This window comes from Nicotiana tomentosiformis, chromosome 12 (assembly GCF_000390325.3).
Source record: "Nicotiana tomentosiformis chromosome 12, ASM39032v3, whole genome shotgun sequence".
Taxonomy (NCBI): Eukaryota; Viridiplantae; Streptophyta; class Magnoliopsida; order Solanales; family Solanaceae; genus Nicotiana; species Nicotiana tomentosiformis.
Window position 1 is genome coordinate 14,411,071 of NC_090823.1, and position 25,559 is coordinate 14,436,629.

At 37.4% G+C, this 25,559-nt stretch overlaps 1 protein-coding gene across 2 annotated transcripts; it reads left to right on the forward strand.

Annotated features, from left to right (window-relative positions):
• The first annotated feature begins 339 nt into the window (after nucleotides 1–339).
• LOC104120873 (F-box protein SKIP31) lies at nucleotides 340–7,882 on the forward strand. 2 transcript variants are annotated; one of them, XM_009632745.4, is made up of 10 exons: nucleotides 344–556; nucleotides 2,134–2,301; nucleotides 2,386–2,526; nucleotides 2,707–2,780; nucleotides 3,399–3,474; nucleotides 4,423–4,533; nucleotides 6,220–6,394; nucleotides 6,507–6,628; nucleotides 7,358–7,418; nucleotides 7,503–7,882. In XM_009632745.4, exons 1-10 carry the CDS (start codon nucleotides 482–484, stop codon nucleotides 7,571–7,573), a joined length of 1,074 nt encoding a protein of 357 aa, XP_009631040.1. In that variant the 5' UTR covers nucleotides 344–481; the 3' UTR covers nucleotides 7,574–7,882. The 2 variants fall into 2 exon arrangements, with proteins under 2 accessions (XP_009631038.1, XP_009631040.1); XM_009632743.4 differs by having other exon boundaries at nucleotides 340–556; nucleotides 2,134–2,526.
• Nucleotides 7,883–25,559: the final 17,677 nt, after the last annotated feature.

The window sequence follows — 25,559 nt, forward strand, 5'->3', positions numbered from 1 at the left end:
AGGCAAGTGGTCAATGATAAGAAGTTTTGATTCTTAAAATCCTTATGTTTGACATCATTTTTTTTCATAATCAATATTTATTATTTACAAGAGTTTATGCTTTTAAAATTTATTTTGTAACTCAATTATATAATTTAATATTATTTGTATGATTTTAAAAAATGTATAGTCATTGATACGAAAAACAATTTTTGCAGTTCACGCTCCTCAACAGCGTGTAATACGTTATGAAAAAAACGGCATATTTCCTCCACTAAAAAATGTTCTTAATCAGGCCCACATATTCGGATCCACCCGACCCGATACCTTCTCTCACGTTTCCCAAACAGCTGAACACACCCCTATCTCTGTTTTTCATCAATGATATTCGATCTACGGTTTAGATTCTCCGACGTCATTCTCCGGTTACCGGCGTTCATTTTCCGGTCAAACCAGCCCATACTTACCGGTGAGGGTATTTCGGTCTTTTAAGCTTAAAATCATGCCAATCTCTGACGATGAGGATGAATCACTCGTTCAATTCCTTGAATCTGAAGTCCTCGCTTTCTCCGATGAGGTAAATTTATAACTTTTACATTTTCACATTTCAATTTATTCCTCTGTTTTACGAATAGAAGGATTCATTTTACTCCCTGTTCTAATTTTTGTGATATTCCTTCCTTTTTACAAGTAATCTAACTATAATTTTCCCATGTTATCCTTAATTTCACAAGTTTCAAAAGTATTAATCTTCGTCCTTCATCTGGATTTTGGATTCGCTATGCTCTGGGAATATTGGTGTTTTTTTTTTCTTTTCAAAATCAGATAAAAGCTTCTACAGTACGTTGTGTTGATACTATCTGCAATGAATAAGATATAATCAAAGACGAGAAATTTTTGAGTCTAGATAAATTTCCTATTAATCATTTTCTCAATTTTTGCTGCTAGTACTTTAAGGTGGCGTTCTTCAGGAAAAAAGTTATTGAAATGTTGCAAAGTGTTTTCCTGTTGTGCAAGTTCCTAAAGAATTTATTTTTTGGGCAAAAAAAGATTTTTAAAAACCATTTTTTTAAATTGAAGTGGTTTGAACGCACTTTTCAGACAATTTTTTTTTCAAACACAAACCACACACAATCTTCAAAAAGAAAAAAAGTTACAACACATCTTTTAAACATTTGTTTTATACATTTTTGTTCTGAATATTTATTTTTCAAAACATTGTTCCCAAAAGTTGTCCAAACAGCTATGTGTCTGATCTTTTGCTTTAAGATATTACCTTTTGTTTCTTCTCTTGCCTCAGTGATGGATTATGGAATAGGGTCATTTTTGCGGATAGAAACAGCAAAACTCAAAAGGTTTTCATTTGCCCACAATTTTTCTACTCTCATTTCAGGAAAAAAAGAATGTTCAGAAGAGCAGGAGAGTTATTTTGGTGTGGACTCGAATGTTTTTTTTTTTTTTTGAACTTTTATTGAACTAAAACATACATGTTTATAAACTAGATAAAAAAATACTACAAGTCAGACTCTTCTTATATTTAATTCCCCATCCTTCCTAATTTATACGACAATTTTTTTTTTTTGTTGACCCAAAATGTTTGACACCAATTCATTGCTATACAACTTTTATGACTTTCAAGAATTCAATTCATTAGACTATCCAAAGTTTAACTGTTTTTCCATCGAGCTGACTTTTCGCCCACTATGATATTTCTTCCTTTATCACTACCATAATTTACAAGTGAAATTAGTAAAATAAACTCCGTGCTCAGTCAAATATCAAACAATAGGATGGTGGGAGTAATATTTAAAAAATGTTTGACAAAATATTGCTAATTTGTTACTGTAATAGTGCCATACAAAAAGGACAATTTTTTAGTATGATGCACATGTGCAGACTTATATGGAGGAAATGTGTTCGATTTCAAGCGTCGTTCTCCAGTTGTTGTTTCTTTTCCTTTGTGTTGGCGAGTTTGAGGGTGTCTTCATTTTCATTCCCTATTGTAAGTTCCATTGCAGTCTGTTTTGCTTCATCTTAAAATCTGCATGTAGTTATTGATATCTCTGATTTTGTGCTACTGGCACAGATGGGAGCGTATGATGTATTTATGTATGGACTTAATTAAAATTTAGTAATCTGATTGATATGGTTCAGGATGAAGGGAAGCAACTGAAAGTTGAGGACAATAATGATAAGTTTGGTGGAGAGGAGGAGCAAGTAACAGAGAAAATGAGAGATGTGGAGGATGAGGGGAAAGAGGGGGAGGAGGAAAGTAGAGGAGCAAAGCGGATGAAATTTGAGGGAAAAGAGGGGGACAAAAAGGTAAAGACTTTGTTATCATCTCAATCTCTTGCATTGCCAATCGAAATTAAAGCTGATGATGAATGTGCATCTTTACCTCCAAAGATGTGCGAAACTCATATGGGTACGTATGATGGTGCTGGTACCAGCAGTGTAAGACGTGTTCCAAGGATGATAGAAACTGGTATTCTCAGCAAAATCCCTCCTGAGATGCTCCATCACATTCTCAAGTTCCTTTCCTCAGAGGTATTCACTTTCTTGGCAGTGTTACTGTTTTGAGTTTGGTATAAACCTTTCTGCTTGTCATATTATATACCAATACAAAAAGAGACTGAAAAAGAGGATAAATGGGAGCCATTTATGCTTTTGTATGCCCATGGTTATTTCCTATTGACAAAAAATGTCATTTTTATGGCGATGTGGCAGGATCTTGTTGCATGTTTGTTGGTCTGTAAATTTCTAAATGGTGTTGCTTCTGATGAATCCTTATGGCGTCGGCTGTAAGTACAATGCTTCTTGTGTTTTTACCTTTCATCTCTTCCTTTTCATAGTCTCTTCATTCATGCTGCATATGCTTATCTATAATCTATTTGTCCTGGTGTTATAGGTACATGTACTAGTATTCATTTTCTTTTTAAAAAAAATGGTGGTGTCGGGATTAGCTTTTGCGTACCTCGACTATTCCATCAGGTATCTGCTAGCTCCTACCTGCACAGATACCGAGAGCACTGATACCGGATAACTCTTCCCATTAAGGCTTAGGCGGATGTGAAGAAATCACCTAGTATTTTTTTTTGTCTCTATTGGGAGTTACCCTGGTCAAGGTTTGCACCCACTTCAGTGACTACTATGCCATACCCTTGGGTGCTTGTATTCATACTGAGTCATTGTTAACTTGATTTCTAATTTCTTGTTTCCCTTTCATTTATTTGGATTGAGTCTTATACCTTTTCCATATCCTCGAGTACTCATGCATTCAAATTATCACTTTTGACTACCTTCGTGTTGACCCTTCTTATTCTTTTACTTATTCATACTTTGGTAAAAATGGTATCTTCAGAATATGTATTTCATCCATTTGAGATTGGCATTTCTTGATTGATGAAATGTTGATACAGGTATTGCTTGCGATGGGGTCTGGTGCTCCCAACAAAAAAGCCACGGGAGTGTGCTTGGAAGAAGCTTTACATCAAGGTATCTTAGATTCAAATATGAACTTGTCATCGACCAATACTTCAGCTAACCTAATTCTTTTTTACTTCTAGCTCTGCAAATTATACTCTCTACATTAGTGTTGAATTGCAAGCTCAAAACTTGTAGTAACTTTTTAGTAATGTAGATCCAAATAACTAAAGTTGAATGTTTGGGTGGTATTAGAGTATGGTTTTGGTTTAGTTTAAAATGATTGGTTTTGGGAACGTATTTGGGAACTTTTTCAGGAAATCAAATAATGTGTCCGAAAAGGCTTTAAAATGTCCAGCCTTATTTGGTTTTGAAAACTAATACAGTTTTTGCCAAACCAAATATGTGGTTTCCAGAAACAGAAATTGACTATTCAGTTTTCCCAAACCATTATTGCTGTTTCCAAACGCAATCGATATCCTAACTTAACTGCACAATTGACTTTAGAAAATGTTACCCAAATATGTAAACCAATTGTAAGAAAACTTAAGCCGAACCAAATCGAAATCCCAAAGTGGGTCAACATTAGGCTGAGTAACATATGCTAGCTCGTTGTAAATTTTTTAAGTAAATATGATATTCCTTGTGGATTGAGAAGATTTCAGATTTGGGCACTAAAAATATTTTGTTACGGTAAAAGAAAAACCACATCGTTAAATTAGGAAAAGGACAAATGTATTTTCTCATTTCTGTCATCAAGAACCACTTGATTTAACAAATTAATTGAGCATAGAAAACATTCATGATTTATCCTATCCAGAAAAAGAGAGATTGGCCTTCAAAGTGCAATGGAGAGAGCAAACTGCAAAGTGATTTATTAATGGGATATTGAAGGAAATGGAGAGAGCAAACTGCAAAGTGGGGAGATTGGCCTCTTGGGATGCTTCTTTAGTTGTGAATTGATGTATGCATCTTGTATATTAAATTTACTTTAGGTAAATTGAAATGCATTCTCTGCAGCGTGATGCAGACGACATGGTGGAGTTCGTCAGGAATTGCCCGACGGAATTCAAGGAGTATTACATCCAAATGCAGACTGCTAAAAGAAGCCAAGCTCCTCTTCTTTCTCAGGCGAGTAGTGTTTTCTGTATTTGAAGCGTTTAGTTACTTCATCGGGATATGGTATGATCACAAATAAATTTCATCTTGAATTCATTGACCGGATTTATGGGATAAAGTCCTCCTTTGATGTATCTCCATAAATCACATCGGGTGGATGCATTTTATTCTTTTCTATTTTAACTTCTTTTTGGGGGGTAGGGTGAGTCAGGAGCGTAAGGGAAGGGCGTTGTAAGAATTGGACCTTGCATCTCTGATATTTAGATATGCGGTTTTATTAGCATTTTCATTTTTGTGAAACTGGTAAAGTTGGCGTAACTGGTAAAGTTGCTGCGATGTGGCCTAGGTTCGAGCCGTGGAAACATCCTCTTGCAGAAATGCAGGGTAAGCCTGCGTACAATAGACCCTTATGGTCCGGCCCTTCCCCGGACCCCGCGCATAGCTTGAGCTTAGTGCACCAGGCTGCCCTTTTTTTTCATTTTTGTGAAAACTTCCTGAAATTCATTTTTTTTGGGCTTTCTTGAAACCTTGTTTGGATGGAGTTTCATGCATCAACCATTCTCTTACAGATATGTAAAACAGAAAACAAAAATTGAAATTAAAAAAACAGAAAGAGATTCGCGGGAATAGGACCTAAAATATCTCAAAGTGAAAAACTTACCGGATTAGACGACAAAATGTAAATACAGAAGGGAAAGAAGGAGTCAAGGTTATTCTGAATGAGTAATTAAAAAATGTTATTCCCTGATGCATCAAGCAAGCACGGTCCATTACGAAATACACCAAACTTCAAAAGCCTAGCACATGAAGACTTTTAAATCAGTCAATTGATGTTATAATATACAACAACAACAACAACAACAACAACCCAGTATAATCCCACTAGTGGGGTCTGGGAAGGGTAATGTGTACGCAGACCTTACCCCTATCCTGGGGGTAGAGAGGCTGTTTCCGATAGACCCTCGGCTCCCTCCCTCCAAGAACTCCCCACCTTGCTCTTGGGGTGACTCGAACTCACAACCTCTTGGTTGGAAGTGCAGAGTGCTTACCACTAGAGCAACCCACTCTTGTCAATTGATGTTATAATATAATATTAATAAATCAATCAATTAAAACTGATGTTCCTTGAGAATACCTTTTTTTTTCCCTCCCATGAACTCAAATAATAAACTCCACAGTAGGCGGTGCCTCTTCCCTGACCCAACGTCAAATTTTCGGATTTATCCCAATCTTTATTCTTAGTACTCCAGATTCCTCCCCCCCCCCCCCCCCCCAATCTCTCCTGTTGTTGCAGGGGATTGAGATTCAATAGTGTGTCTTTTCCTAGGAATGTAAAATTTGCAGGTAAAAGTTTACCTGAATAAAACTTGAAGGAAAAGAGAGAAAAATATGAGACAAAGAAAAGAGCTTCTCATAGAAGGGAATTTGGAGATGATGTAGAGAATAGTTGGAAGGTAGAAAGGAGCAAGCTTTTTAGGGACAAAAAGGAGAATGAAGAGACAGTTAAGGGAGAATAGAGATAGAAAACAGGATTACTCTGTCTACCATAAGATCATTTACTTATCTCCAGGTTTTTTATGAAAATAAATACTAAACCAAAAATACTGACCCAACCTAAGTCCCCCTTAATTTGCATTTAGGTGCATACGGCAAGAATCTTCTATGGTATTCATCTTTTCTTATTACTTTAATGCACAGATAAATGATGATCGTATAATTCTCGATAAGACCGTTGCTGATCAAGTCTATATTTGGAAGAAAAGCAAAGGCCTAGGTGATAATGTGGTCAATGATCATGCGTGTTCTGGGAAGACATGCGCTTACCATCAAATTGGGGATGTATTTGTCTGTGAGAAAACTGGAAATGTTCATGGTAAGAAAATGTTTGCAACAGTCCACATCAGTCATTTGATAAGTAGAAAGATGGGATCCCCGTGGGTCATTGGTTTGTGCTTATTGGTTTTCTCTTGTGTATGTGGGCACAGTTTGTGATGACACATGCAGGGAAGTTGTACTGGATCCAATAAATGGTCTGCTTGTGTGCACTATTTCAGGCCACTGTTTGGACACGATGTTGTTGTTACCAGATGAAACGGAACCAGATGTGGTAAGAACCTACTTGTAGCTTATGGCGTTTCTGGAATTCAATATTTCTGGGTAAATGTGCTCAGTCAAGTACAGAGGAAAATTTTATGTGCATCAACTTTTGAAATTCTATTTTCTGAAAATAAGTAGACAATGAGAATAGTGATATGCTAAAGTTCACTTGTTTCTGTTGGTTCTTTTTAGATACAAATTATTCCATTCTGACAAAGATGGTTGTTCTAGGTGACAAAGATGGCTGTTCTTAAGAAAAAAATGTTACAATTCTAAAATGAAAATCATGTCTATATGTAAATGAATGGTATACTTTTTGCACCTAATATTAGTGGTCTTTTACCCTTTAGATTTAACTCTTGTAGGAGTGATATCTCCATCCGTCCAAGAGTCTCTTATTTATCATTTGTGCCAGCTATATTTCTGTAATGTCTTAGTGTACACATTGCTTGTTCTTAGCTGTTTTTAATGTTTGAGGATCTAATACATCCTTCTGTATATATTAGGTCAAAATGTATGTTTGTGAGGATTGGTTTACACCTGATGTTTGAATAAATTAGCCTAGAAAAATTTGAGAGTAGCAGCAGCATCTCCCTCCTTATGCTATAATTTGTTTCCATGGAACACAACTTTTAAGATATTAAAGTATAATGTTTAAATGTTTGTTTCTATAATATATAATAATATAAATCATTATAGCGAACTTTAGCTAATTCTCTCTATGTTTGTTGAAATACAGGAGCAGCAACAAACTGGTGCGGCGGACGAACTAGAACCGTTCATGGGCTCGGGTCGTTTTGGTATGTATAGTCCTGTCTCCTAGTTTATTTATCACTCAACTCCTTTTATTCACCTATTTTTGTTTTCTGCTTATACTGCTTCAGCTCGAGCTTATGAACTGGGGTATAACTGCGATGATGAGAAGGAACTGGAAGCTGCTTTGCTCTTTTGCTGATTCAACTGTTTATTACCGTTGAAGAGTGAGGTGGGTTGGTAAGGATCTCTCCAATTTTAACTGAAGGTTTCAGAATTCAAATTTCTGGAAATAAGGAACTTCTTGGTAGAGAGCACCTTACCCTTGATGTTTAAGAAAAGGAAAAAGCTATCCATCTATAGCTGGAGCTTCGGCATGTCCAGAAATGGAATTACTATAGTTTTGTTTAACCTTGTGATTGTAAATTCCATACTTTTAGTATCATTTAGTGTAGATTGCTTAATTTAAGTTAAATTCATAAGGCTTATAGTAGTTTTGCACTTACAATTATCCTGCATGCTGGGTGTTGCTTTTTCTCTGTTGACCGATCATTTCTCTATGTATGATTTTGCCGAGTTCCTGTAAATAGCTGCAGTGAAATTTCAGGTTATCAATAGATTGATGCTAGAGCAGTAACTGCAGGACAGAAAATAAGGACCTGCAATGCAGTGGTCGCATCAATTATAACTTCTCATGTTCTAATCTTAGCGGAGGCAAAAATGCTAGGTGATTTCTTTCCATTTGCTCACGCTTTGGTGGGAAGGGTTATCGGGTACTTGTGCTAGTGAGAGGTTGCAGGTACCCGGTTGAATAATTGAGGAACGCAGAAGCTGGCCCGAACAACACCTTTATAAATTTTTATTGAAATAAAGAAATAAAAACTTGGTTATAGTTTCACCTTTCTTCTCTGGATGGTGTTAGGTTTGGTAACAGGCAGAACAGGGTCTGAAGGTGTTGAGAAGTCTTTAGGTTCTCTCCTTTTTGGAGAGTTATTTTTTTTATTTCAATAAATCAATGATATAGAACCGTTCATTGCTGGAGAAAGTTAACGACAATTGTCAAGCAAAGAATGCCTACATAAGGTAAAGAAATTAAATATGAGATAAATGTTTAAACTACATTCTTAGTACCGTTCACTCACCTTATTTTACCCTTAATGGTTCAGTTTAAAAGCAATAAAATGCGTCCATTTTCTGCAATACTTGTTAAGCTTAATGCTCAAGACTTTGAATAAGATGTTGGAGTGTTCACTAGTTCAATTGTGTGTATGTCAAGGCATATTGGCGTATTTTTCTACTCAAGGGCGTTGCCTAATGGTCAATGAAATGGAAAAGTGTCCGGGAGATTAGGGTTCAAACTCAAAAAGAAAATTTTTTATTGTGATTTCTTCCCATCTATCTAAGTTTTGATAGGTAGAATTACTTCGGTACCTTTGCTGGCGGAGGCTCGCAAGTATCCATTAGATTAGTCGTAGCGCATATAAGCTGGCTTGAACACCCCTTTTCTTTTATAAATACGTGCGTTTTTCTACTGATTGCACAATTTTTATTAAGCGAGTCTTGTTTGGGTCGCGTTTTCTGTACTTGGTTCGCTCGAGCCAACTAAACATGGAAGATTGGTATCCATCCCTAAACACAGTGCATGGATCTGCAAAGGCTGATAAGAGCGAATTTAGTAGGTTCAACTGAAATCCCAATATCCTATTTTTGGCTGGAATAACTTATACACATGGAAATTTTTATATAAAATGTAAATATATAGTAAATCACAATTATTCTGAACTAATTGACTCTAAATTTTGGATTCACATCAGGAAAATATAGTGCCACTGTAACATCTAGACATCTAGTCATAGAAAATTCAAGCGTGGAAAACAAGCTATAGATTTTCCTGACTTTGCAAGTTTGAAGTTTACACTAGTGGATATATAGGGTGACACTACTTGGAAAAAATACAGAGTAAGCATCAAATTATAACAATAAGTGAAATCCTAAAACTACCATAACACCAAATTCACACTCGTTTACTAAGTCGAATTGTGACAATAGATCGACATTGCTTAAATAAAATCTCGTGTATGGCACTAATGAACTTCTTCTCTTTGTTTCGTAAGATCTATACTTGATTTGCAGATGATGGCACGTGTTTCTTGAAAATTGACTATAAACAGTTGGGTTATGTGAACATTTCGATCTATTAATTTAATTTTTATATTTTTAGCATTGAATCCATTATATTTTTTAAAGTTATGTGTTCATATATACTATTTATTGTAATTTTGGAGATTTTACACATAAATTTATATTTCGTGTCGAAAGTTTTGAGTTCAAATGAACCCGATACGATTAAAAAGACCGAACGGAAAACAATACTACATCTTTTCCGTAGATGTTTACTTTATGATTCACAAGGAGAAGAGTCAAAAGCCTATGTTATGGAATTAGTGAGAAAAAGAAGAAAACTAGGCAAGAAAATAGTACATATAACAAGACTACAAATGTCAACTGCTACTTGACCTCAAATACTATCCGAAAAATATTCGAAATCATGTGAATGTTGAATAAACCAATATTGGTAACTTTCGGACAAAAAGAGAAATGTGTTGGTGATTTTATCAAATCTTTTAAAATAATCAAGAAAAAGAAAAAAAAGAATAAATTTTGAGTACTTAAATCAATCATTGGATGAATGATTTAAGACAAATACAAAACTTAATTCGGCCAAATCCATAGCCGAAACTCTAGTTCCACCTCTCATTTTCTAGATAAGGCAATCATATCGACATGATATCATATATTCATAAATAAAATTATAATTCTTAACAGTTAGTTAAATATTTATATAAAATTTGAAAAACTTAGAAATTCTAGTTGTAGAGATAAAAATTGAACACCTCAAATAGTAATCACGTCATATATGGTCTAAGTAACGCGTGGAATCAAAGAGACTATAAATATTCATGCATATAATCCACTCGTTATTTTCTTCCTTCATAAAATACACACTACGTATTTGCATTATCACAAGGAAACTGTAAGTACGTATTTGCGAAATCAAGATATTTTTATTTTCTTTTCTGATTTATTGGTTGTCTGTGAATTTCCAAAGCTCGTCTTTTTTTTTTTTTTCATAGAAAGAGAGAAAAAATGTTCTAGCTTTTGTGATAGGAAAATTTTCAGAGATTTGTTGGTTTTTTGTCAAGTGTCAAATCGCAGCTTTCGTTTCATTGACACTTTTAAAATTTAGGAATTTTATATATTCTGTGATCACTAATTAAATTTCACTAAGAATTGAGAGATCTTTTGGTTTTGAATATGACATACCTTGAGAATAATTGATATGTTCATTTGGCTTGTTATATTTCTTGCCTATTTACTTGCTCAAACATATAACATATGTTCCTATGTACAATTTCATGCTCTCTTTTTCGCTTGTGTGTTGGCCAACATACTGTTTGAATTGCAAGTGCAATTTTTTTTTCTGACTTAATGTAGTATTCGAAATCCACTAACCCGACTATCTCTTTAGTGGAGCGGGACAATAAGAAATGCGTTACCCTCATAGTGTACAAGTGCAAAAATTCGATTTCATGTGGTCCTTCTATCTATGATTTTTTTTTTCTTTTCTGTTTATGACATTTTCAGGTACTCGAGAATGGGAGGTGGAAAGGATAAACATGCGCAGTATCCTCCCGGAGGACAGTATCCTCCCGGAGGACAGTATCCTCCTGGACAATATCCTCCAGGAGGACAGTATCCCCCCGGAGTACAATATCCTCCGGGACAGTATCCTCCAGCACCCGGAGCTTACCCTCCACAACCTGGGGCTTACCCTCCTCAACAAGGATATCCACCACAAGGTTATCCTACTGCACAAGGATATCCACCTGCGGGACATCCTCCATAAGGGTATCCGCCAGCAGGTTACCCCGGTCAACCTGCTCCACACCATACCGGTATCATTGCTTATTTACTTTGCATGTGTCTTGAGAAGTAAATATTCTAAACTATTTATGAACATCAGAGCAAAAATCGTTAAAATATTTATTGCTCCTATAACTTAAAATAAGTAGTTGCGTAGCACCTATAAAATAGGAATTAGATAGAATATAAAATAACGATGTACAAATAAAAATCAATTGCAAGAAAAATGCAGAATAAAATAGATTGGGAAGTAAAAGTATGAAATTAAATATATCAAGATAGGACTAGTGCATTTGGTTGTTTTGCAAGATCTTTCCCCCTCCCTAGTCTTTCTCTATATCACTTTATCTAATGTTTAAAATGTTTAAAGTAAACTTACTCTTGAACCATGTTAGAGTCTTTTGTGCCAATGATCACTTCATTGAAAAGTTTAAACTGTTAGAGATCAGGTGATGCTTTTATTATTTAGTTATCATACCAGCAATAGTGAGAAGTATCATAAGCCAAAAATTTAATACTTCAGAAGACAAATTCTGTTAACTAAATCAGAAATGGGGATTGCATGTCAATAGTACTATATATTGAGATACTTGTTATATTCGGGACATCAGTGGCTGATGCAGATCGTCGGTAATGATTTCAGTCAAATCCAGTATTTTCAATGAGATTTATATGTGAAAACCTACTTAAATTACAATAGATATTAGATTTGAATCTATAATTTTAAAAGTACAATAACTTCAGTACTACAAATATTAAATGACGTCGAACCCATCAAGCTTAAATTCTGAATTCGCCTATGCAGGGCATGGAATGATGGCCGGAGTTGCAGCTGCCGGAGCTGCAGCCTATGGTGCTCATCACATGGGACACGGCGGAGGCCATTACCCTGCACCTGGTACTGCTCATTATGGACATTATGATCATGGAAAACATGGTAAGTTTAAGCATGGAAAGGCACAAGGGAAATACAAACATGGCAAATTTGGCAAGAATCATGGTGGCAAATTCAAGAAGTGGAAGTAAACTAACTAGTCATAGTACTTCAACTGACTTCATATTCTGCTCGCTTCTACTCTTTTCTACTTAAATAAGATGCAGTATAGGTCGTACTGGCCAATAGGCATTAGAAGTGATTTTTCTTTTAATTGTTGTTATATTTTTCATTTAAAGGGGTGTCTTGGCGCAACTATAATAGTTGTCCTAGTGTGACCCGAAGGTCAGTAGTAAAAATAACCTTTTGCAAAATACAACGAAAACTCAGTCCCGTCTTTTCCTTGAATCGCACGTAGCGGGAGTTTAGTACATTTGACTGTCTTCTTTTAATTTCCGAATTTTATTTTTTATTTTCAGCATAAATAGTTAATTTAAATTTTTTTCCTTTTGTTCCAATAAAAGTGAGCGACCATTTTTCTATAAAGAAAGTTTTACTAAGGAAGTGCCCTTAGCTTCTTTAATACTAACAAAATCAGATTACTGTAATATTAACTTGTTAGTATAGCATTAGATTACTCTTTCCTTTTCTTTATGACTGAAAAAATCCAAATTAAACTCAATACTTACATATCAAATCTGTTTATCATCTTATAAGGTGAGGAGCCAACCTCATTTTCATTCTCATACTCAGTCTCTCAAAATGGCTTATTATCCTTACACCAAAACCCTACTATCTATAATTATTTTATTATTCAACCTTATGCAGATCACAAATGCTTTCAATTTAACTCCAAAAATTACCCTTCGTTTTATAAATGGTCTCCCTCAAAATACTCCTTTACTCAAAATTCATTGTCAATCTGGAGATGATGATCTTGGAGTTCGTACACTAAAAGTTGGTGACAAATTTGATTTCTCATTTCATATGAATTTTATTGGGACTACTCTTTACCATTGTAGCTTTTCTTGGGGGTTTAAAGTTTAATGATTTTGATGTTTTTAGACCACATAAGAGCTATTGTGGAGGTAAGATTTTCAAGAATATCTATTACACTTGGTTGATGAAAAATTCTGGTATTTATTTGGCTCTTGGTCCTAATCCTTCACCTAATGACTTCAAATTTCTCTATCCGTGGTTGTAAAAAAAAATGGGATGTATTACATTTCTTTGTTAACTTGGAAATATAATGTCTTAATATATGAGAAGTACTTTATAGTATATAGTTAGATCTTTTTATAATAGTCATCCTCTATAACACCACTTTGCTATAACGGTCAAGTTTTCTTTGGAACCACCTTTTCATGTTATGTTATAATATATGTTCTCTATAACAATACTTCACTATAGTTGCCGAAATTTTTCGGAACAAACGATGCTGTTATAGAGAAGTCTGACTGTAATATATAGTCAGACCTCTCTATAACAGATATCCTCTATAACAACACTTCGCTATAACGCAAGTTTTTTTAAAAATCAAAATTTTATGTTATGTTATAATATATGTTTTCTATAACAATACTTACCAAAAAAGTGATACAAATTTTAATTGATAAAATTATGTGATTATAATAAACCTTTTAGCTTGATATGCAAGTGTCAAATGCTTAATGACTTAAACTCTTCTACAGTATATAGTTCAATCTCGGTCAATTATCTGTAGATTGTGAATATCTAGGTGTTAAATTGAGATTAGATTAGCATCTTTGACGGATATGTAATTGAAACTTCAGTTTGGCATTAGCAAAGTGAATTGTCCAGATTTCATTGTTTGAAAGTAGGGTTACAATTTTTTGGTTTTTATAGTATGTGAAAATACTTTTAGTGGTCGATAAACTATTCATAGTCCCAACAACTGGGCCTTCTTGTCCTTTCAAAATATCATTTTGTTTTTGGAGAATTGTAGTGTTCGGCCAAAAAAATGTACATTTGAGCAACCGTAGAAGTGATTTTTTTTTATTGTGGAGAAAAAGTTATTTTTTTTTTACTTTTTTCAAAAAGCTAAAAGCACTTGTGAAATGAATTAACTAAACACAAACTTTTACTCTTTAAAAGTATTTCTCTAAAGCTATTTAGCAAATACGTTTCTCAAAATAAACAGTTTTTAAAGTAGGCCAAACCGGCCTCATAATTGGTACTAGTATTTTGTTTCAAACCATAGTGAGGTTTTTAAGGCCAATGCTACATTTTTATCTACCTAGCAAATGTGATCCATTTTTCCACCAATGTGTTATTTCATACCTAAATAGAGATAAAGAAACTAAGTCCCTGGCCCTCCATAAATATTTGTTGCAAATAAACTCTTGTATATAAAAATGACAATCCTAATTCAAAATTCATCCACATTTATAACTTAAATACACCACAGAATAAGCTTCCGTTTGGCCATAAAATTTAAAAGTTTTTTTGTCAAATTTTGTTTTCAAGTATCTGTTTGTTTACAGATTTCAACCATTTTTTGGCAGATTTTAAAAATAAAATCTTCAAACCCCAAAAACAACTCTAGAATAGTTTTTGAAGTTTTCTACTCACAAAATTTCAAACCCTTTTCAAGTAAAATGCATGTCCAAACACAATTTCAACTTTCAAAAATCATTTTTCATCTCATTTTCAAAAACTCATTTTTTTAAGTTTTAACCAAATGTATGTCCAAACGCTAACTAAGTGTTCATTTCACAGTGTTCTCATTCCCCGTCTCTTTATATTATAATAAAGAAATTAAATGTTGGAAAATAATATCGGATCGCGTCCACCCGTAAGAGTTCTAGATAGCCCAAGTAGAAACTCGGAGAGATAGACTGCGAGGGGACTCTTTCATATCTGCTAATAAACCCATTCATTAATCTCCACCTGAAGTGTAATGTTAAATATATAAACACAATTATGGATGTTAAAAAAGATACCTTTCCATTATACAATAAGGTTTATGAAAAAAACTCTTGGCTCTCTGAGGGCATATTTAGCCTATTGAAACCAAGGGATTCTTTCCCTTTATAATAATTCCTATTGATCGGTAACTCAAGCCGCAGTTATTGCAGATGTGCTTCTACATAGTGAAATTCGTAAATCTCCTGTTTTATTTTTAATTTTCAAGTAAGAAATGTAAATCTAAACCGGAGTCAATTGTAACACCTCTTCATTCTTCGTCCCAGGGAGTTAAATTACCCAATGACTTTGAAGAAGGGAATTTTACCTATCTATACTATATATGAAACTTTTTTACCTTTCCTAATCAAGTTTTAACTTAATTACATGGGCATATATAATTTACCAATTATATACAAATTAGTATCAATGAGCATACCTTTATATTAGAAATTAAATAGGGAATCGGTATTTCCCCATCCCTGCTCTCTCTCTCTCTCTCTCTCTCTCTCCCCATCTCTCTCTGTTTTTTTTTTTTCAATTTTAACTTAGTAATTTCCTTTCATATTGCACAATTAGTGTTCGAATTGAAATTGTCAATCAATAGATTTTGAAAGTGTTTGATTCTCCACCATTGACATCCATTAAAAAGCTTCAAAGCTCTGAATTTGAATTTGGGTTTTCAAAAACCACCGTTTGTTTGGATTGAGTGTTATTGCAAACAATTGGGAATATTCATTGGAATTTATATTATGTTGATATGTATCAAATTTGTATTGAGAGAAAAAGTTTTCGTTGAACTGAAAAACTTGAATATTGATGGAAACTAAATAATTTGGATGGAGAAATTTCGAGTTCCACATTAAAAGCATTATCGTCGAGTTTCTATTCCTGGTGTTGCTAGTGCTACATCAACGGAGGTGGAGGCGTTGAAAATTTAAATGTGAAGATTTATATTCCAATAGGTAGCACTCAAAAGATTACAAAATTTTATTATTGACTCAATTCTGTCAGTTGGGGAGTAATAAGAAGATTTATATGGTCGATAGTAGATGTTGCCTTCTGAAATTCATGTGGCATATTGATATGCTCCTTGTTGTGGGTTGATAAGTCTTCTTTTTTGATGCATGTTGTATTTTTTTGCATATAAGGTGCCTATAAGAAAAGACTAACTAATAAAGCATTGTTTACCCTAAAAATCGGATAACAATTGAATTTGTACGTGATTTTAAAGATACGTGATATAATTTGATACAGAGTGATAAATCAGATCGATTATGAAAATAAAAGATAAAAAAGTAAACGCAAACTACGCAAGTTTGAGCAATCCTAGCCTTGTGAGATTAATCTCCCCCGAGCTAGCACTACTAAAAATTCGGGCAAAACTGTCCAAAAAAACGACCAAAGTGGGTCGGTAATGGCCAATAACCGTCCAAAACGTGGCCATTTACGTGTGGATGGTATTTTGAAGGTCGGAAGGGCATACCGACCAAAGTTGGCCAGTAATTGGTCGGTCAATTAAATTCTAAAAAAAAAAAAAATGCCGAAAAAACCAACCAAAGTTGGTCCGTATTTTAATTATATAATTAAAAAATGCACCATCTGGGATCGAGCCGGGGTCTGTACTGTGGCAAGATACTATTCTACCACTAGACCATTAGTGCATTTTGTTTTATTGACTGTCTTTTATTTCATTTATACTCTTTAATTATATTTTCGCACGAAAATAACCGACCAAAGTTGGTCGGTTTTATTAAAAAATAAAATTACCTACCGACTTCGGTCGGTTTTTTAAAATGACCGGCCGAATTAACCGACCGATTTTGGTTGGTTTTTTAATATTAATTTTAATTTATTTTAAATAAAAAACCGACCAAAATTGGTCGGTTTCTTGAAAAATAAATTTTGCGAGACTCAAAAATTTTTTCGCATTTTTGCGCCAAAGAAAACCGACCAAAGTTGGTCGGTTTCGTAAAAAAAAAATTAAAAAATAAAATATTATGAAAAACCGACCAACTTTGATCGATTTTTTGGCCAGTTTTTTGACCGACCAAAATTGGTCGGTCAAACGTGGTCGGTTTTTGCGAATTTTTAGTAGTGTAGAAATAATATAATTGATAATATTATTGATGTTGCCGTGCAATGAACTATGACAAAGATAGAAATAACAATATATAGCCTTTTGATATGAGTTACCATGTGTTTTACGAATTGTCAAGTCCCCCTTATATATTAGGAGAGATCTACCCTTTGAGATATAATTTTATTGTTCTATAAAAGGCAAAAGTCCTTGATTTGCTGACCGTTGGTTCCCTTTTTGAGATGTTCTGTGATTTCCGCCACAATGATTGGTTAATGACGAGAATTACGGATCCCTGTCGGATGAGTTGGCAAAGCTTTCTTCGAGACCGTTAGAAACAGGACCGGTCACGCCTTCGGCAAACTCGAGGGCAAATCTGATGGTTTCGATGGCTAATTTTGATAGTGCTTTGGTTTCGATCATAATTACCATGTGCCGATCTTGGTTGGTGGTGTTAGTAGTCAGATCGATCTTTGAACTCGACTTCACCCGATCACAGATATTTCGGCTCTGGCCTAATCAAGAAGTTTGGAAGCTTGATCGAATATCGAGCTCGGTTTTACCCGTATATAGATAGTCCCCTCGTTTTTCGGAGAGTAGATGACGAGAAACGATATGAGCTTCAGATTCTCATTATGACGCAAGTGACAAAAATATGACGTCAAAATCCCCTTATTTTTCGGAGAGCAAATGATGGAAAACGATTTGAGCTTTCGATTCTTACTTCGATAAAACATGACGATGAATTCATGACGTAAGTGATAAGAATAGTAGAAACATCCCGTAGGTCTAGTCTTTGAGGCATTAAATGTATGTCAGTTAACGGTCGGCCATCTTGGGATGTGAACCGTCGTGACGTGAACCGCCGTTTGGGAACACTATAAATACCCTTCAATCCATTCAGTAGAACCTTTTTCTTTCCAACTCTTGCTCTTGCGATTTAAGAGAACTTCATCATCTTCATCTTCTGGTTTTCTGGTTTTAAGCTTAAGAACTCCCTTCCTTGTGAGTTCTTTGAATTTTCTTCATAAGTTACCTGCTAGTTACAACTCCTCTTTTACCAACATCCTCTTCTCTCCTCTATTTAAAAAAGAATGGCAAAGACTTCAAAATCTGTTCCTAAAAAAGAAACCCCTTCTTCCTCGAAACCATCGGAAAATGTTTCACCTGCTGCTACTGAAGAACCAATACCGGAACCCCCTCTAAAGTCATTTGTCCCTTCAGGGTGCCCAACCGGGGCTGACTTCAAGATCAAGAACACCCCTTGGTACCGAGTCGGTGCGAGCCGGTCTCGAAGTACATATGCACTATTACTGACAGCATCCTCGATAAGGTCAAAGAGGACTGCCACTGGGAAGATAAACTCGTTGTGATCCCTACCCTCGAGGAATCGATCACCACCTACGTGGAGGGTTTTCTAAGTGTTTACACTTATCCTTTCACGCTGGGTTCCTTAGACCAGTCATCATAGCCTTTTGCAAAAGGTACGAGGTAACTCTGTGCATATTCACCCCTCGTTTTGGAGGATTGTAATTCTTCTGTGTTTCTTCGTGAGAAAAATCGAGGGGTATCCATTTACTATCGACCACCTCATGCGCCTGTATAGCCCTCGACTTTACCGAGGGGGATCAATCAAGCTTGCACGTAGAGCCGCTAAGGCCATATTCTCGAGCATCGACTGCAGATATGCCATTTCCTGAGAAATGGAATATGAAACGTAAGTATAACATTTCCTTCAAGATTTCGTTTATTGCTTTTCTTTTTCATCCCTTCCCATCGATGTTATGTGATGATGTAGCTGTTGCCCAGATGCCGGATGCCGTTCCTCGACTCAAGGAGTGGGTCGAGGGCATTGTGACACAAAGACCTTATTCCGAGCGATTATGGCGTGATCTCTCGAAAGTCCGATGGGAGGCTCGTAATCATGGTGAGAATTTGTTCTCTAAGTTATATTTTATCTTACTTTCACATTATCGATCTCTGAATAGTTTTATTTTCTCTTTGTAGGTCTACCAAAAGACGTCGAAATGAGGCCTCCATCAGTCGATGATGACATATACGTTGATCCCCCTGCTCCGAAGCACGACAAATAAATGAAACGAAGAAAATCTCCGAGTTCCTCGAGCCCTAAAAAGAAGAGACCGAGTAAGCGGCTGGCGCGTAAACCTAAGAATGCCAGCACCCGAGAACTCTCATCGGACTCACTCCATCGGTTGAGAGATGAGTCCGAAGAAGAAGAGGAAGATTCTAAGTTGGTGGCCCGCGTGAGAAGTGGTTCCGAAATGCCTCAAGCCATGGAGCCCGTAGAAGAAGCAGTGGCTGATGTTTTCGAGCCAGGGAGGGTCGAGACCGATTTGCCCCGAGCCAGCGAGGTCAAAAAAGAAACTGTGACCGGTACATATCTATTAGAAGATAATGTGACTAAGGATGCACTTGGGGTGATTGATCTCTCTAGGTCACCTTTGTTTACCAATTCTATGATAAATGAGGCTCAGGCGTTGAAAGGTAACCTCGGCGAAGGGGCCCAAGGAGTAGCTGATTCTTTCCACAATTTCTTCGACGGCCTGGATTCTGCTGCTTCGGAGGATGTCACCAGTTTGGGAGACTTACCGGTACTAAGGAAGATACCGTCCCCGGTGGCTGGCGGGTCTTCTTCAAGCCCAAAATTAGTGAACCAGTTCCTCGCTCCGAGTGTTGATCCTACTCAGAGACGTGCAATTTTTATGTCCATTCCGGAGGATGCCCGGGTTCGCTCTGTCCCGGTAGGGATTTCTAGTTATCTTCGGTGCTTGGTGACTGAAGAGGATTAAGCTAGAATGAACAAGGTGGAAGCGCCCTGCCTGTTCAACGAAGCTCAACATGCGCTGAATCGGGTAATTTTGAATGTCCTTTTATTATGTACTTAGATTCAATAATGAATAATCCTAACATTTTCCTTTGTGCTTGAAGGCCTCGGTGCTTCATCACGGGGCCTTTCTCCGATACTGAGAGGAGTTCAAGTGTCACGAGGTCGAGACTCGAGAGCTTTCCGAGAATAAGGATGCTTACAAGTTTCTTAGTGAGAAGCTCCAGGCCGAGTTAGAAGCGGCTCGGAAGGAGCATGCCGATTTGGTCGAGCAAGTAATAGGAATATTCAAACTTAGTGATGATGATTCAGACACATTGGCTAACGACCCAAACCTACAGGTTCAAAAGAGACTTGACAAGATCGAGCAGCTCCAGGTGGAGGTGGACATGGCTGAGGCCGAAGAATGGAAGAAAAATACGGACCGCCTGGCCTCGGAAAAAGAGACTGCCCGGGCGCAGTTGGCTTCGGTTGAGGTTCAGTTTCGGGCTATAAAGGAGAAATATTTGGTGTAGACCAATACGATTGAGGGACTCCATTCTCATTTGAACTCGATTGTTTATGGTCAAGAGGCCCTGGACAAGGAGCTTGAGGCGGCCAAGTTAGAGGTTGTTGTGACCAGGACCGAGGCCGATGATAAAGTGGCTCAGTTCAAGGCCGATGCCGAGGCCATTTAGGAACAACTGAGAAACATGGCGAAGCATGCGAGGTGGCAATCCCAATGGGAGACCCTCGAGGGAGTCCATGCTCAGAGTTTTGACATTTTGGCTGAAATCGAGAATGCCAAGATATGCAAAGCCAAGGCCCGAAAGTTAGCTTATCCCGAGGAGGATTCCGAGGGGTCTGAAGAGTTGGGTGGGTCCGATGGTGGCGAAGACCCTGTAGGCGATGATGTAGCCCCCGATTAAGATTAGGCCATTTAGGGTCATTTTACCTTTTGTACTATATTTTGTTGAGGCCGTTCGGCCTTTTGTAAAAAATATTCATCGGGGCTATTCAGCCCTTGTAAAGAATTTTTTGATATATATTATATATATATATATATATATATATATATATATATAAGGATTTTCCTTTTCATAGTTTTGAATCTTTCCTTTGCTTTATTTGTATTCGCAAAGGTCGAAATGCCTTAGCATGAAGTGATTAGGTTATGTTCGAAGGTTCAAACAAACCTTGCCTTTACTTTGTGTTAACGCATTGTAGGGATTCAGTGTTACCGAAAACTTTTCCCCAAAATAATTTATGTTTATAGCTTGTCAAAGATAGCTTTTAAAACCGGTTATAAGAGATTTTCAAAGGCTTGTTTTTGTTACGAGTCTCGAACGTCTCTGACCCGTATTAGTATGGCCGTAACCTTTTTAGTTCGGCCGCTGCTAAATAAGCTTTTGTGCCCTCGGGTGTTATTGACTCGGAAAGTCTTTAGCATTTTAATTCGGGCAATGCCAAATAAGCTTCATGCCCTCGAGTGTTATTAACTCGGAACTGCCTTAGCCTTTTAATTCGGGAAATTCCAAATAAGCTTCATGCCCTCGAGTGTTTTTAACTCGGAATAGCCTTAGCCTTTTAATTTGGGCAATGCCTATAGTCCTCGAGTGAAGTAAATGTTCAAACTCGGATTAAGGTGGCCCTTGGGCTCGATATCTTTGGCTTCTCGAAAGATGTAAGAAATATTTCAAAGGACAAGATGTTTATATGCAATGAAGAATCTTCTTTTATATTTAGTTATACATGTATACATATTTTGTGCCAGGGCTCGAGCGGTCTATGTGGGCACGGTTATTTTGACCATTTGGCCCTTACAATAAATCCTATTGATCGAGGCCCTTAAATCACGACGTTTCTTTCCTTGTTATAAATTCGATATCCAAGAATATTGACCCCCAGTGTTCGAGGTTGACCGAAGAGAGGCCTCGAATGCTGTTGTGATCATTGCCACCGGTTCGTAGTCGGCCTTCGATTCTAAGTTAGCACGATTTACTTGCTGCCTTGTTAAAAACCTTACCGGAAAACCCATTTGGGATAAAACTTGTTCAAGGAAAAAAGAGTGCAACGCGTGCTTTCAGACCTAGGATCTCGTATCATCCTTTATAGGTTGCCTACAAGTGTCAGTTTGAAATGTAAAAAGAAAAATAAAAGAAAGAATTGGGGCCGTACCTTAGCAATAATATTTGAGTTATATTCTAGTTGTTCGGTAATTGCTCGCCGTTCATTGTTCTGAGCTTGTAGGATCCTTTTTCCGGTGATCTCGATAATTTGGTACGGTCCTTCTCAGCTTGGGCCCAATTTCTCTTTGTTCGGTTTTCGGGTGCTCAGCCTGACATTTCTTAGTACCAAGTCCCATGTATTGAAGTGTCGAAGGTTGGCCCTTTTATTATAATACCTTTCGATCCACTATTTTTGGGCGCCCATTTGGACGAGGGTGGCTTCGCGACTTTCATCTAATATCTCTAGGCTCATATTCATAGATTCGTCGTTTGATTCCTTCATTGTATATTGGAGTCTGATGCTTGGTTCTCTGACCTCGACTGGTATTAAAGCTTCGGTGCCATAAACCAAAGAAAATGGGGTGGCCCCAAAACTGTATTTCGAGGTCGTACGGTACGCCTATAGGACCTCGGGTAGCATTTCCTTCCATTTTCCTTTTGCACCGGTTAACCTCTTTTTAAGGCTTTGGAGTATAGTTTTGTTGGTAGATTCAGCTTGTCCATTCTCACTAGGGTGATAGGGAGTGGATATGATCCTTTTGATCTTATGGTCTTCGAGAAACTTACTTACTTTGCTGCCAATAAATTGTTTCCTGTTGTCGCACACAATCTCAGCAGGTATCCTGAATCGACATATGATGTGGTCCCAGATGAAATCGATGACTTCATTTTCCCTAATCTGTTCATATGCCTGGGCTTCCACCCATTTAGAAAAGTAGTCAGTCATAAATAATATAAATCGAGCCTTACCAAGTGCCCATAGAAGGGGGCCGACGATGTCCATTCCCCATTTCATGAACATCCAAGGCGACAAAACTGAATGCAACAGCTCCCCGGGTTGATGAATCATCGGAGCGTGTCTTTGGCATTCATCACATTTTTGAACGAACTCCCTCGCATCGTTTTCCATGTCGATCCAGTAGTAACCGGCTCTGATAATTTTTTGGACCAGCGATTCGGCGCCCGAATGATTTCCAAAAGTGCCTTCGTGGATTTCCCTCAGAACGTACTCAGTATCCCCCGGTCCTAAACATATTGCAAGTGGACCATCGAATGTTCTTCTGAACAGGGTTCCGTCTTCGGCCAGGTTAAATCGGGTTGCTTTTGTACGCAGGGCCCTCGACTCTTTCAGGTCTGAGGGAAATTTTCTGGTCCTGAGATATTCCACGTACTTGTTCCTCCAGTACCAAGTTAGGCTCGTCGAGTTGATCTCGGCGTGGCCTTCTTCCACCACCGATCTTATAAGCTGCACGACTTCTCCCGAATTGAACTCGTTGTCTTCGACCGATGATCCCAAGTTAGCGAGGGCATAGACTTTGCTGTTTTGATCCCGAGGTACATGTTTCAAAGTCCATTCTTTGAACCGATGTAATGTCACCTGTAATTTTTCCAAGTATCTCTGCATTCGTTCTTCCCTGACCTCGAATGTTCCATTAACTTGATTTACCACAAGGAGGGAGTCGCACTTGGCTTCGATCACCTCTGCCCCCAAGCTTTTGGCTAATTCAAGGCCTGTAATCATGGCCTCATATTCGGCCTCGTTGTTAGTCAATTTTACAGTCTTAATAGATTGTCTAATTATATTACCTGATTGTGGCTTTAGTACGATACCAAGTCCGGACCTCTTTGTGTTCGAGGACCCTTCTGTAAAGAGGGTCCAGATTCCCGAAGATGTCCCTGAGTTAACCAATAACTCTCTTTCAACCTCAGGTATTAGGGTCGGCGTGAAGTCGGCCAAGATTTGGGACTTGATGGCGGTCCGAGGTCTGTACTCAATATCGTACCCACTTACTTCCACGACCCATTTGGCCAATCGGCCCGAGAGTTTGGGTTTATGCATAACGTTCCTTAACGGGTAAGTAGTTATGACACATATGGGGTGACATTGGAAGTATGGTTTTAGCATCCTAGAAGGACTTAGCAAAGCGAGCGCCAGTTTTTCTAGGTGAGGGTACCTAGTTTCGGCCTCACCTAAGGTTCTGCTAACATAATAAATTGGAAACTGCATACCTTGCTCTTCCCGAACCAAGACTCCACTTACCGCTACCTCCGAGACCGCTAAGTACAAATACAGTTATTTGTCTGTCTTTGGTGTGTGAAGTTGCGGTGGGCTCGATAAGTATCTTTTGAGCTCCTCCAGAGCTCTTTGACATTCTGGAGTCCATGAGAAGTTATTCTTCTTTTTTAATAGTGCAAAGAATCGGTGGCTCTTGTCGGATGACCTCGAAATAAATCGCCCCAGAGCGGCTATGCGTCCGGTTAGCCTTTGCACGGCCTTTATGCTGTCAATGATCGTGATATCTTCTATGGCTTTGATATTGTTAGGGTTGATCTTAATTCCTCGGTTGGATACCATGAACCCGAGGAATTTACCCGATCCAACTCTGAACGAACATTTTTCCGGGTTTAACTTCATATTGTACTTTTTCAATATGCTGAAGGTTTCCTGCAAATGTTTTAAATGGTCCTCTACTTGCAGGGACTTAACCAACATATCGTCAATGTAAACTTCTATCGATTTTCCTATTTGTTCTTCGAACAACCAATTTACTAGGCGTTGGTATGTGGCACCGGCATTTTCTAATCCAAACGGCATTACATTATAACAATATGTGCCATTTTTAGTGATGAAGGAGGTTTTTTCCTGATCACCCCTAGTCCATTCGTATTTGGTTATACCCGGAATAGGCATCGAGAAAACTGAGGATCTTGTGGCCGGCCGTGGCATCGATCATACGGTCGATGTTGGCCAAGGGAAAAGAGTCTTTGAGGCATGCTTTATTCAAATATTTGTAATATACACACATTCTTAGTTTATTCCCTTTTTTAGGAACTACCACCACGTTTGCTAACCAATCCGGGTAGTTACCCTCTCGAATGGACCCTATTTTAAGGAGTTTAGTACCTCGTCCTTGATGAAAGCATGTTTGACCTCGAACTGGGGCCTCCTCTTCTACTTGACCGGATTGATTTTTAGGTCCACGCTTAGTTTGTGAGTGGTTATCTCTGGTGGGATCCCTGTCATATCAAGATGGGACCAGGCAAAACAATCTATGTTAGCTACAAGAAATTGAATAATTTTTTTTCTGAGCTCGGGAATTAACCCCGTGCCCAGGTATACCTTCCGATCGGGTAAACGCTCGATCAATATAACCTGTTCCAGCTCTTCGACCGTTGATTTGGTTGCGTCGGAGTCATTGGGGGTTATAAAAGCTCGGGGAATCCCGTAATCATCGTCTTCATAAGTCTTCTGCTTATCCGGTTGAGTCTTAGCCTGTATCGGTGATTGCTGTTTGGCCTCTTGGTTCGCACTCGAATTTGGTTCCTTTGATG